Raw genomic sequence first — 14,659 nt, 5'->3', positions numbered from 1 at the left:
AATATTGTCCAGAGGTAGAATAATATAGACATACAGACATACACAGAGAACAGCTGGATCCAAATTTTGTTTTGGAGGCATTTACAATTTATGTCTGTCAAGTTCCAAATGGCTTACCTTCCCCTTTTAAAATGAGGACGGCCATTTTTAATACCTCAAAGAAGTGGGTTGACACCTAAACGACATCATAGGTTGATCTATTTATCTAAATCCTTTTTTGAAGCTTCAGGAGACTAATTGAATGTTTTCCATTCAGTCTGCCTAATTTTATAGCAGGACTTTTCTAATTGTGCACACAAAAGATTAATTTAGAAGTATCAAAGATTCATCATCTCGGCCCTCTCAGTTATAAATGGGAGACTGTCATGGGGCCTGGCGGCCTCAGAGACATGATTTCTCATGTTAACTTTTAGATCTGTAGAGTCTGGACAAACTTTAGAGAAAGGCAGCCTTCACGTGCACATGTGCACATCTCCAGATGTGCCAAATGCAGTGAATATACTCATAGGACTGCTTCACGCCTTAGAGGAAGTTCTCCTCAGCCAACCCCCTGCCTCAAATTCTTAGTCACCTAAGAATACCCAAGCAAGGCACAGCAAGAGCTTACCAGATGCCACCAGAACTATGATGCTTTCAAAGGCATGGGCCCCTCTCTTGGAGTGAATCCATTCCAAGGTGCCCTGCTCCTCATCCTGGGGCTCCCACCGGCTTCTTGGGGGTCAGTTATGTTACCGCACTGGACGCCTCATGTCGCCCATCTCCACTATCCCAGATCTGGGGAATTTGAAGAGATTTGGGAATCTGAACAACTATTGTCACCCCGTTGGCTATTTGGGTTAGGGAAACAAGTGTCCTTTCTCTTTCATTGCTAGAGAGAGTTCAGTCTCTTAATCAGCAAAGGTTTTGACTCAGACTCCTACTAAGCAATCCAATTAAAAGCAGCCACCCATTTTTATTCTTTCCCTATTTAGCTCAACCCTTGTCCACCTTGAGTATTTTCTAAGAACAGCTCACATAAAGTCATGGCCTGCTACTTAAAGCAAAGAGGCCCCGAATGCTGAGAAGACTCTCCAAAGTTCACCCGATGAGAAGCAGGAAGTGATGGTGCACAACGGGCTGTTGCTTGTACCAGGTCTCCAGGGTGGTCCTGATGTCTTTCTTTGGAATCCTGCACTAAGGAAGTGTCAAGGAGGGCAAATACGGTTAAATGAGAGTGGGAGAAAGCAAAGTAGTGATTGGATTATAAGATTACATCCTTTCTTGAGGGTGGTTAGGCATTCCAGTGGTAACTGGCATTGCAAAGGCGTATTAATCTAGATGTACAAGAACAATGGACAGGGCTGACTTAAAAACTTTTCACTAAAGAAGTTGTAGACCTAAGGAGTGGTTACCCACCATGACCTGTCCAGTTACAAATTTATGATTTATTACAGCATCCCCTTTTCGTCTATAGGGAAAACCTTTTTTATTCTCAACATTCCATTCTGTGCTCAGTACTTCACTTCTGATCAGATGTGGGGGTGTCTGTCCCTGCTACACCAAGCAGTTTTCTTACAGCAGCTGGGTGCTCTACAATTCAGACACTATCTGGAGTTAGCATCAGATCCCACAGGTTAAGGGCTTAGTACCCCAAGACTACCCTTCCTCCCAAGAGTCCACTTTGTCACCTGTGCTTCTCACCAACTGGCTATAAATTGGAAGTTCCCATGACCCTTTCCTTAACTTTGATACTTTGCTAGGACAGCTTACAGAAAAAGAGTTTATTTGCCAGAATACTAGTTTATTATAAAAGGATATAACTTTTATAATAAATAAGGATATAAGGAACAGCCAGACAGAAAAGATGCATAGGGTAAGGTATGGGAGAAGGGGCCTGGAGCTTCCTTGCTCTCTCCTAAGTACTCTGCCTTCCAGCACCTCCATGTGTTCACCAGCTCTGTTCTCTGAACCCTGTACTTCAGGGATTTTTGTGAATTATGTAGGTATGATGGAGAACCTCTAGTCCTTATTCCCTCTCTGGAGGTATGTGGTAGGTGTGGTTGAAGGTGCCAATCTCTCTAATCATTTGCTTGGTTTTCCTGGAAATCAAACCCTTAGCCTTAAGGCCTTTTTACCATTTATGATTATGTATGCCGTAGGTGCCGTAGGTACCTGATCTTCCTAGGTGTCCTCCCATCAAAGTACTAACCAGGCCCAACCCTGCTTAGCTTCCGAGATCAGACATCGGGCTTGTTCAGGGTGGCATGGCTGTAGACCATGGACAGTGCCTCCACTGGGGCGCAAACCCAGGACCTTCTGCGTGTAAGGCAGATGTCCTAACCACTACACTATGGAACCACAGTTTAGGACCTTTTCAAAAACCACCTCATTAACATAAAAGCAAGTGGGGTTGAAAGCTGCTTATTTTGAATAACAAAAGGCACTCTTTTCATCTTTATGGATCTTATTACTTAGAGAATTCCAAAGGTTTTAGGAGATCTGTGTCAGGACTGAAATCAAATATATATTTCTTATAAATCACAATATCACAGTAATATGTTATTCTAAATCATTGGATTAAGAGCTCTGATCCCTGGATTCTAGTCCATTTACCAGTAGTACGATTTTAAACAAATCTCTTATTTCGGCCTGTTTCCTAATACATTGAATGAGTGAGCTGATTTAAAACACTTTAAAAAGGAATATCTACTTTAAGCCTTTATTTCTGATTGTTCCTTCTTGCAAAGCTCTTTGTCTCTAATGTACCTTCCAATGAATGACAAAATTACTGAATTGATTTATTGCATATGCAACACGTATACACTATGTACACTATCATATGTTTAATTAGAATCCTAGAACAGGTGACAAATAACAACCTATTGATAAACTTAGATTTCACTACTCACATCCTTAAGGTATAGCTCAATATGCACAATTTAAACATTATTTAGAGACTCATGATTTCCTTAAATATACCTACATCTTTCTTTATAATGATTTTATCTCTTGTAGACATACCAAATCAAATTATTTATTTTACATATTATATGTACTCTATTACCATGTAATATATATCTGTATATATACATAATCCTATATATATTGCTACAGTTTTTGTGATCTTTGAAAAAGCTCTGCAAAATATACTATGCATGACTATCAGGAAATTCCTATCAGCTCTAAATAGAGATAAACTATAACCCTGGGTACTTTTTACTTACCTTCCTTCTTAGGTACTTGGATAAATCATGGTCGGGGACTGGTCAAGGAATATAATAATCATTTAATTTGGACATATGATGCACCACATTTGGGCTACTGGATAGCAGCTCCACTTCCAGGAACTAGAGGTTTGTAAAAATGACACAAAAAATTTTTAAAATACAAATAATCATACTAGAATTGATATAAAGAGATCTGTTTTATTCTGAGCATCGCCACTTAACTGCTGTATGACACTAGAAAAATCTTCTAGTCTCTTAATCTCACCTTATTTTTTTCATGTGTATAAGAAAAGCTTAAGCTCCATGAACTCTAAGGTCTATTATACCTATAATGAATGTCTGATGAATCTGTGAAATATGAAGTTTGCTCAAATGAAATATTTTCTTAGTTTACTTTTTGTGAATAAATTCTACCCAGATCAGTTAGAGCTTTTGGTTGCAAGCAGCAGAAACAGATTTTGGATAATTAAAATAATGTTAGAATATAGGGAGTTCACAGGATCCTAGGGGCGGCTGAAGAACCAGATTCTAAAAGGCAAATATCCCAGAGGGTCCACCAGGCCTACTTGAGAGTCTTAAGATTACTGCTGCGTGGTGGCTGACTCTAACTCTTTGCAGTCTTTTCCTCACACTGTTCCTCATCATTCTAAGGATGAAGAATTTGGTTGGCCTAGGCTTGGGTCTTGAGCACACTCCTTGGTTGGGGTTGTGGATGGTGGTGTGGAGGAAGGGCTGTTGAATGATAGTACCTCCAGACTGTTCTGAAAAGAAGACAAGTGATACCCCAAATGAAGACTGGCCTTACTTATGAACAGAGTACACAAAACCAAGAACTGTCCACTAGGAATGATCTGTTTATATTCTAGGAAAAATGAATTTCATTTTTTTCTAGTTTTAACATGGTATCAAATTATATCATTTGTACCTAAGGAAATTCTATATTTATCTGGAATTGTGTAAATCTCTCAAAATACTCAAACATTGCATATTTTATCCATTTAATCTTAAAAGAAAAATCTTCTAACCTGCTGTAGTGTAGACTGGTTGCGCCATGGGCATGCTACCACTTTCTGGGCTTTTTGGGTGTTCGCTGGTATAAACTGAGTTGCTTCTTGGCTTTCCTTGCTGTCAGCCTTGCTAAGTTAACTTTCCAACCTTCAGCATCTTGTTGATCTTTTATCATCTGCCTTTAACCGTTGGGTTTGTATATTTATAAAAACAAAACGAAGCAAAATTTCTAGTGTAATTTTAGTGTAATTTTGGGAGAGTGTGAAAGTTGAATGCATATGTCATTCCTTCATCTTTAATCATGTGTCAGAGATAATTCTTTTGGTTTTTCGAGTGGTGTGGCTCCCAACTGAGAGGCTGTTTCAGATTGGTCAGGAATAGTCCCAGTGCACATGCTGGTGAGGATGTGGATGACATCTAACACCCATTGCTCTATAGTATTCTATCATCTAATTTTATTATGGCTGTCTATCAATAATTTGAAGGGTCTCAGAATTTTTTCTGAAAATGTTTTTTTAAAATAGTTTTTACATGACAGCCTTTGAATTTTAAACCATGCAAAGTAACTTTTTTTTTTTTTTTTTCAATGAAGCCAAAATTTAGTATTCCAGTAAAGGAAATATGAGCCATTAACCATATGTGATCAAGAGGGATGTTCTCTTTGTTTCTATTTGAACTTAGTGCTTATGAGATTATTTATTCAGAACCAGAGGGTGGTTACTTTTGTTCTTCATGATGCAAAATATCATGCGGTCTTGCCAGCTGTCTGGCCTTATCCCATTCTAGATTTGCAACTATAATGAAATACTGATGAAAAAGAATAATCAATATTTAATACTTTAACTCAACTAAATCCAAGTTATTTCATTTCTAATAAAAATAGCTTAAAGAGCACCTTCCACTAAATACATAACTGAAACAATTAATTTATTAAAATGACTTTATGAATTATAAAAGCTCAATAATTTTCTAAAGTAGGTTAAAGATTTGGTTCAGCTTATATGTTGGAAAAGATTTTGTATGAATCAGAAAACTAAAATAGAAGTGTGGGATTCCCATTTAGTTTGAATTAGATCCCTTCTAGTGATGTTTTTATTCTGCAAGCATATCATAATCTAAGGAACACTACTTGATTGTAGCCCTGGCTTTGCCAGTAATTGAGTTTGAAACAGATACTTACCCATCTGAGTATTAGTTTTCTTGTTTCTAAATTGTAGGAGTTGGATATGATGATCCCTAATGTCCCAAAACATTTTAGGATGTGGGTGTTATAAAATCAAAATTGATCCTATAACGGGCTACTTACTGCGCTAGAGCTACTTTAGTTGTAATTTGGTTAATATAGCTTTTAAAAAATAAATCTTAAATAGAATTCTAGAGTTCCTTGAAAGCAATCTTAAGTGCAGGAAGTTAGTTTTTCATAGATTGTTCTAGGTAAGTATACAGCTGAGTATAGGCTTTAATAAACAAGTGCTTATTAATGTTTTTAAACATGTGTTTCAATCAACTTCAACGAAAATGTATTGTAATTTTCTACCTTTTTAACTCCTTGTATGCATACACACACATATGCAGATGCGTAAGTTTTTGCTGTTGTCATACATACAGGATTTGGGGCAAACTTAACAGTATCAACTTCCTGTTTCCAAAAGTGAGTTTCATTGAAATCTTGTAGATTGAAAATTATTAGCATCACTCTATTGTGGAAACATATACTCTCACATTCTTAGAAGTTGAATTTCCTAGTTATAATCAAACTTTCTTGCAACTCTGAAACCTGATAAGAATCTGCAGATAAAATCGTTACTCTTATTTTGTGTGTGTGTGAAGAAATGTATTGCGTAATACTGTACTTAGTCACCTATTAGATATCATGAACACCTTATTATTTGTTACCATATATGAAAGTATGGCCAATACTAGAGTCCCTATTCTTATGTGACCTTGACATTTAACAACAGTATACTGTAGCTAGCACTTACGGAATGCTTTTGTGCTAAGCACTGTTCTAAATGTTTTGTAAGTATTACTTCATTTAATTCTTGTAAAAACCCACATGGGTTAAGTATGACAGATATGGACTGAGACACAAAGAAATGAAACTTGCCCAAGACCACACAGAACCAAACGGTGAGGCCAGGATTCTATTTCAGGTACTTACCCTGGCTTCAAAGTCTATCTGCATATCAACAATACTCCTCCAAATCCTTTAGTATTACTGTTACTTTAAATTTTGCATCATTTAATTGAATAAAAGTAAAGTATAAATCTAAAGACTTTGTGGCCCTCAGTCTATTCTAGTGTCCTTGGTGAAAGTGAGAGCTTCATTCTGGATGTTTTCTCTTGCTGGAGATCACCAGAAAACCAGTTGTCTCAGCACTCTCACCACCTTGTCACCCTGACTGCATATTATAATCTAGTTGATACTGATCAGTAGATGTTATATCCATTCTTGAACAAAATGAAATCTTAATGATACTGAAACATTACCTCAAGATTAGTTGCCCAATAACATTAATTTTCACACAGAGTCTTAATAGTTTGTACTTGTCATTTTAGTGTATTAATCAGCTTTTACTGCACAACAGCACTGTATCTATGTGCTCTCTCATAAGGGAAGATGGGTTATCTGTGCCTCTGCTGGGCTTAGCTATTGGGATCATAGCATCTCATTCCAGAGCCCAGGCTGAAGAAGTTGCAAGTTTTAACTCTTCCGGTCCCAGAATTTTTGGATTCTCTCTAGTCTTTTAATTCCTGCTTACTTTGGCAAATTCTTTTTAGAATTTATCTTTACAATTTTTTAAATTTTATGCAGCTAGTAATGGTCCACACTCACTATTGATACTCTATCTCAAAACCTCTTTGCACAAAGCTCAAATTAATTAGAAATATTTTGCTTCTATGTAACTTGGGTCACCAGTTTTACTGCCTACTGGAACAATTTTCTCACTGCTGCTGCTTGGCCTAGAAGCCAGTGACACATATTTTAGGGTTTGTTATAGCAGCATTTCAGAATCTTGGTACCAATGTCTATAATAGTCAGCCATTGCTACAGTAACAAATAAACCTGTCATCTCAGTGGCTAACAATAGCAAACATTTATTTGTTGCTTACATTTCATGACTGGTGGGCTTGGCTTGGTTCATTTCAGCATTTTTTTTTCATTCCAGAAGCTAGATGAAGGAATAGCAACTCTCTGGGCTATACTATTCACATAGTAGAGGACCTTAGCAAGAGAGCAGGGCCATTTCATGAAGCCTCATTTCAGTGGGCAGAGCAAGTCAGTCGATTAAGCTCAAAGGGTAGAGAAGGTATTCTCCATCCATAAGGAAGCCTGCAATGAGAGGGGAGCAAACAAATACAAATGTGTACATATATTCAATATGCCTCACCCAAGATAGGACAGAGTTGAATATTAGATCTAAAATTATATATTTTCTCAAGATATATGCACCCCTCTGTTCATTGCAGCATTCTTTACAGTAGCCAAGATATGGAAGCAAGCTAGGTGTCCTTTGATAGATAACTGGATAAAGATGTGGTATATACATATAATGGAATATATTATGCAGCAATTAAAAAATGAAATTTTGCCATTTGTGACAATACAGATGGGTCTAGTGGGTATTATGCTAAGTGACATAAGTCAGGCAAAAAAAGACAAATACAGTATGGTTCAATTATATGTGGAATCTAAAAACAAAACAAAATCAGACTCTTAGAAATAGAGATCTAAGGGATGGTTACCAGAACAAAGAGGGGTAATGGATGGAAAGGGGAATATAGTAAATATTGTGATAAGTTTGCATGGTGACAGATGATTACTAGAATTGGTGGAGTGATAACACTGTAAGGTTATAAGATATAAGAATATCAAATCACTATATGTACTCCTAAAACTAATATAACCAATATAAGATTATACACCAACTATACTTATCTAAATTCAAAAAGAAAAAAGTATTTTTTCTCTTTGTTTTGTTTATATTGAACTATTTAGGTTCAGGTATAAATGGAGACTCAAAGGACATAACCGCCTACCACACAGTGTTTCTTACAGCCATATTAGGAGGAACAATAGTCATTGTCATTGGATTTTTTACTGTGCTTCTTTGTTACTGCAGGTAAGATAATATTAATCAATGTGTGTAAACCCCAAAAACTGTCAAATTATAGTATCGTATCATTATGTTCTGTGTATTACAAATTTATTTGTAGAAACAACAGTTTGATCTTTAAAATATGTAGATTAAAATAAAAAGGGATATATTCCAACAGCATTGCCTATATAATGCACATATTGTGGGATGATATTTTTAAATGAACCTTCTAGATTATGAGCTTTAAACATTTTTTTTTTTTTTTGCCTTCTCTTTTACTCTAGGGATAAGTGTGGTACTCCACAGAAAAGAGAAAGAAATATCACTAAACTTGAGGTCCTCAAAAGAGACCAGACAACTTCAACAACACACATAAATCACATTAGTTCAGTCAAAGTTGCATTAAAGGCTGAAGACAAGTCACAGTTATTCAATGCCAAAAACACTTCCTATAGCCCTCAAAAGAAGGAATTATCAAAGGCAGAAGCAGAAGAAAGAGTTTCCATGGTAAAAACTCGGGACAATTTTAAAATCTACAATGAAGAGATTTCATTTCTGTCAACCAATCAAAATAATTACTCAAGAAACCCACCACAGTCCTTGGAGTCCAATGTAGGGTCCAAGCAACCTAAACATATTAACAATCTATCTTCATCTCTAGGTGATGCTCAAGAGGAAAAGAGGTATCTCACAGGTAATGAAGAGGTATATGGACATTCTCACATTCCTGAACAGCTTATGCATATCTACAGCCAGCCCATCGCCATCCTTCAAACATCTGACCTTTTCTCCACTCCAGAGCAGTTACACACTGCTAAGTCAGCTACTTTGCCAAGAAAGGGACAGTTAGTCTATGGCCAATTGATGGAACCAGTAAATAGAGAGAACTTCACACAGACATTGCCCAAAATGCCAATGCATTCTCACGCACAGCCCCCAGATGCCAGGGAAGAGAATATCCCACTCGAAGGTCAACAGAGCTTGCCGTCCCAAACTTCAGATTGGAGCCGGTATTCAAATAGCTTACTAGAATCTGTTTCTGTTCCTGGAACACTAAATGAAGCTGTTGTAATGACCCCCTTTTCATCAGAGCTTCAAGGAATTTCAGAACAGACCCTCCTGGAGCTGTCCAAGGGAAAGCCCTCCCCTCATCCCAGAGCTTGGTTTGTGTCTCTTGATGGAAAGCCAGTCGCACAAGTGAGGCATTCCTTTATAGACCTGAAAAAGGGCAAGAGAACCCAGAGCAATGACACGAGTCTGGACTCTGGGGTGGACATGAATGAGCATCACTCAAGTAGAAAACTCGAGAGGGAGAAAACTTTCATCAAAAGCATGCATCAGCCTAAGATTCTTTACTTAGAAGATTTAGACCTGAGCAGTAGTGAGAGTGGAACCACTGTTTGTTCCCCCGAGGACCCAGCTTTAAGGCACATTCTAGATGGCGGGAGTGGCGCTATCATGGAGCACCCTGGGGAAGAGTCCCCAGGAAGAAAAAGCACTGGTGAAGATTTTGAAGCCAATACGTCCCCTACCAAAAAAAGGGGCAGACCACCACTAGCCAAAAGAGATAGCAAAACTAATATCTGGAAGAAGCGAGAGGAACGCCCACTGATTCCTATAAATTAACACTAAGGATAGTTATGTCTTTGCTGTCTCTTGCAGTTTATTCTTGCTTCTTGTAAATTGTAGTACGGACTTCTTAAGAAGGTGAGACTGAGCAATCTCATGGCCCCTGGACATGTCTCAAGCAGAGTAAATAATAAAATGGTAATTCAGTAATGAGAAAGATACTAAGGAATGCTTTTTCTGACCTGTTGTTTATTTTTAGGTGATGAATTTGAAGTATCCAAAAGTTCAAAATGTAAAATAGCTTCAAGATGTTAGTTATCTGAAAATGTTGCTCAGTCAGCCAATTTGGCCTTCTCTTAAGAATCACATTGTTAAAACTGAACTCCTACATTTGCCTCCAAAAATGTTGCCTCTGCTTTGATGAAACATTTAGAAATGAGGCATATTTTTGTGAAATGATACTATTATGTTCTCCACTGCCGATACTCGAAAATAACTTGATAAATGTCCTGGATTGATGTAATTCTAGAGTTTAAAGGCCAAACAACATTTTTTTTTCTGTAATAAACAGCATGTGTATTGTATCAACCCCAAATTAAATCCCATACTCACATATGATGGGCAAGAAGCTACTTCGTTGTTAGAGGGAAACTCCAGCAATTTGATTGTTTTGAGATATAACTTTATAGAGTAAATGGTAAGGTGTTAATTTGTTATTTAGGAATCTGAAAAATAAATGATACTGAATTTTTATTTTGATTTTTTTTTCTCCTTCCTCAAAAGTGACATGAGCTTAGCGTCAAGGAAAATTCAAACTATCTGAAAAAACTCACCCATATCTCTTGTTAAGACCCACTGATACATATAAGCTAAAATCAATTTTAAGATATTTCTTCTATTAAAAAAATCTTGGCACTTAAATGCTATTAGACTTGATTTTAAAAAATCAGTGAGTTGAAACTTCTTATGAAGAATAAAAAATTAACAAAATATATAGAGATAAAGGAAATAAACATTTCAATTTTTTTCTGAAATGTCATTGAGCTAAAAAATAAATGTCAATTCCCTGAGACTCAAAAATACCTTCGGGATGTTAGTTATATCTACAAATTTTTTCCCCATAAAGTCTTTTAACAGTCGTAAAAGATATTTAAGAAAAACAGTTTCAATTTCATGGGAAAAGTAAGTTATTTTCTTAAATCACTTACAGGCTTTAGCCCCCACCCTCCCACCCCCCAAGTTTTGCAAGTAATGTAGTCATATCATTTTCATAGCAAAAAAATCAGTGTGAACACATTCAACGGTTGTTTTTAATTTTAAGTGTCTTCAACCCTGAGTTATCATTCATATGTCCTAAAAATAAAGCTCTTTGTTAATTGAAATCAATTCATCCCATTTTTCTTAAAATTTCCATGAAGGCAAATGTCTGAAGCAGCTTCCCCTTTTCCAAGGGAGAAAATTGAAACTAAATTGCTTTATTTCTCATCCCCTACTAATCAATATGGGAACACATAAACAAGTTGAAATAAACAATTAGCTATGTTAGCTTTAGTCAAATTATAGAGGGATGTATAAGAGACAACATTTTTCCCAAGATAGTAGACTTCAGCCATTTTTTTTTTCCTGTAACCCCTTCCGAAGCATATAATATCAGATAACACTGCTACCTTTATGTATTAACCCAAAGAACTTAAAGACCAAGGCAAAAGTTTGTTATATTTTACTCCAGTCTATAGAAGAGATAAATGTTTTGGGTAATACCTAGGTTTACTTTCTTTGCAGGCGGAGGATAACTGATAAGGCCCAAAATTAGAGGAGGCTTCTTATTGGTCTTATACAGAAAGATGCATTAGAAGAGGCATAAATGAAAATGACTTGGAAAATGTTAAGGAGTTAGTGCTCTGCTGAAGTGCCTTTGATATAGACTTGCTTTGTTAGAAGGATATGACAACATCTTTCTTAAATGTGCATTTTCTTTCTGTTAGCCAAATTAAGCAGATGTGCAGTTTTTATTAAAAATATAGACTTAGTGTTTCATGTTGGAACAATGAATTTTGCATGCAAGTTACATTTATCTCTTTTTTGAATCCAGTGTATATTGATGTATTATGTTGGAATGAAGTTAGAAACTATACAGCAAAATGTACTTCTTCAATATTTCAAGTGTATATTTCTCTCACCTTTAAGTAAAAATGTGTCATCTCTGCTTAGTAATGGAATGCACATGTTGAAATAAGGGGATACCATTCAGGTATGCCACTTACTCATTCTTCTGTAAAAGAAATGAGAGGCTGTATCCCAAGGGCTTTTCTAGAATACATTTTTGGGTTTCAGAATAACACCTTATTTTTTATACACTGCACATTCTGTTCTCAATTGGGAGGTATAGGCAATTTATCTTTTCTAATGATTAAAAATGTGTAACTTCTCATTTGTGAGTTCACAAATTTCCTGTTAAAAAGCTGAAGCCATCAACTTTTTCTTAAGTGATAATGAACCTACAATATTCACAGCTTTCTTAAATTTTTAAATTGAAAACCAGCCCAGTTTTTTGCAAATGTAAACCTAGAGAATTTTGGTCGCAAATTATTAACATTTGTGGATCCTTTGTATATACTTTGGATATATCTTAAAAGCAAAATTATCCCTCAATTAACTGCTGGATTCATTTACTAAAGCACAGCTATATGCATTTTTGAATACATATCAAGATCTTGAGACTTTATAAAATCCATTTTTATGACATTTATGCAGGTGTATAGGGATTACACCCTTTTATAATGCACAGTATACCACGAAAGTCACAAAGGTTGAGGAATAAAAGCACTTCTTTGCTTTGGCAATCATTTTCAGATCACTTTCTCTGTGTTTGAATCCTCTGGTATTAATGCATATTAGAGAGTTTTAGGCATCTGTGAGTCAAATAATGTCCCTCAAAACTTCCCAGAATGGTGAAGCTCAAAGTTACATATTAATTTATAGAGAATGAGTTGCATTTCCTCATGTACTATCTTTGTAAAGAACTTGACCATGTTAATTTCCATTTCAGACCTAGAGTTGACATTTTGTCCTCTTGTTTCCAAGTGTTTCTGTCTTTTGTATTGTTTTATCAGAGGAATCTCAAATTTCAGTGTATATTTATTGTCATTACTACATTTACTGCTGAAACTGTAACAATCTGAAGATTTGTAAAATGTTAAACATAGTTCATTAAAGATAATAAAAATAAATCAAACTGTATTTGATGCATCGTTTAATTTTGGATAGTAGTCCTCTCTAAATTCTCATTTAATCCAGTAAATATTACTTTTTTCCTTACTATACTCTCTACAGTAAATTAAACATTATATGTTTGAATAGGCTTTGTTTTAATAATGAACTTGATCCCTCTTTGTGCATCATGTTCTCCAAAATTCACATTTTTACTATTTATTAATGCCGAGTATAGACAAATTATTTTTCTTCCCATGAGAATACTCATAGACTGTGAAATAAATTGCAATTCTTAAAATACCTAAGTGAGAAAATGATACAATATCTTCTTCTCACCTTTAAAAAATTCTTTGGACTTTGAACCTGAGACTAAATAATAACAAAACCTGTTTACATTTAAAATGATAGATCTTCAAGTACCCTTCTGCTCCATGAATTGGACAATACTTAAGTTCAGGCAATTTGTATTTTGAGCTTTAGAAAATCTTTAGAACTGTAATCCTGGCTGCCAAGGTTTTAGATATTTTGTATAACAAATTTAAATGGTACTAGAAATACCTTTGGTCAGTTCTAAAGAGAATTGGTCTCTGCATCTACTCACAAATACAGTGGGAATTCTAATCCCCAATACTGACTCATTGAACTAGATACTTCCATTTGGATCTCTACTGAGTACAAATCAGGTTGTGGTAGTCTTTGTTTCAGGGCCTGATCTCCATATAGGAGAGTCTAGAGTCTTAACAGAAATGATGCAGCCTCTGGAAGACTCATGCTGGACCCAAATTCACATGGAACTAGTAATAGAAAATATTTCATAAATCACAATCAGAAACTTAGCTGCCAAACAGATGATATTCATGAGCTAGTCATCACATTCTCATCTCAGAATGGAAGTATGAGAAGACCGATATGTTAAGAACTATAAGGTAGTTGGATGGAGTTAGGAGATATTTTAATAAGTTTATCAACAGTGATTTACCTATCAGTACTTGATAATTGTGACAGCTAATCAGGAACCCTTCCCTTGAACTACATGTTAAAAAATTGTTAAACTATACCACAGTGTTTCTTTATCTAGACTTCATAAAATCACCTTTTGGCTTTTTTATATAAGTACACTGTATACAAATATACAGTAAGACAGCTTAATTCCATCAGTAAATTCTAAGTCAATTGTGGGATTAAGAAATCTGTCTTAATGTCTTAGATTTACATTTGCTTGCTCCATCAAAATAAATGTTATTTCCTTGACTTTTTAAATTTGAGCCTCTGTTTGAGACTATGGACTTATGTTCATTGAGTTAAATATTTTTTATAAAAATAGTTTCAGCCTAGGTAAATATTACTGTTCTACTGTTCTTATGTTCATTGAGTTAAATATTTTTTATAAAAATAATTTATGTCAAATACCAAAATTAATAAACTCAATTACAAATGATGGGAAAACATTTTCATTAAATTTAAATAGCAAGTTTCTTAGGGAAAAATTGTGATAACTTTTCTTTCTAAAATAGCTAAGCTTAAAGATCACATCTACAAAACATTGTAGAAATACTTTTCTCC

General features: G+C 35.5%; 1 protein-coding gene across 2 annotated transcripts in view; it reads left to right on the top strand.

Moving 5' to 3' along the window:
* Nucleotides 1–13,113, top strand: part of FAM171B (family with sequence similarity 171 member B) — a 67,795-nt gene extending 54,682 nt beyond the window's left edge. For both annotated transcript variants that reach the window (XM_011356433.2, XM_023529016.1), the window contains exons 6-8: nt 3,216–3,332; nt 8,215–8,338; nt 8,599–13,113. In XM_011356433.2, the coding sequence (XP_011354735.1) occupies nt 3,216–3,332; nt 8,215–8,338; nt 8,599–9,940 (1,583 nt within the window). In that variant the 3' untranslated portion in view covers nt 9,941–13,113. The remainder of the gene's footprint in view (nt 1–3,215; nt 3,333–8,214; nt 8,339–8,598) is intronic.
* The last annotated feature ends 1,546 nt before the right edge of the window (nt 13,114–14,659 follow it).

The sequence above is a fragment of the Pteropus vampyrus genome, unplaced genomic scaffold (genome assembly GCF_000151845.1).
Source record: "Pteropus vampyrus isolate Shadow unplaced genomic scaffold, Pvam_2.0 Scaffold2, whole genome shotgun sequence".
NCBI classification, from domain to species: domain Eukaryota; kingdom Metazoa; phylum Chordata; class Mammalia; order Chiroptera; family Pteropodidae; genus Pteropus; species Pteropus vampyrus.
Note: the sequence above shows the minus strand (reverse complement) of the source record. Positions and strands in the feature narration are given on the sequence as shown.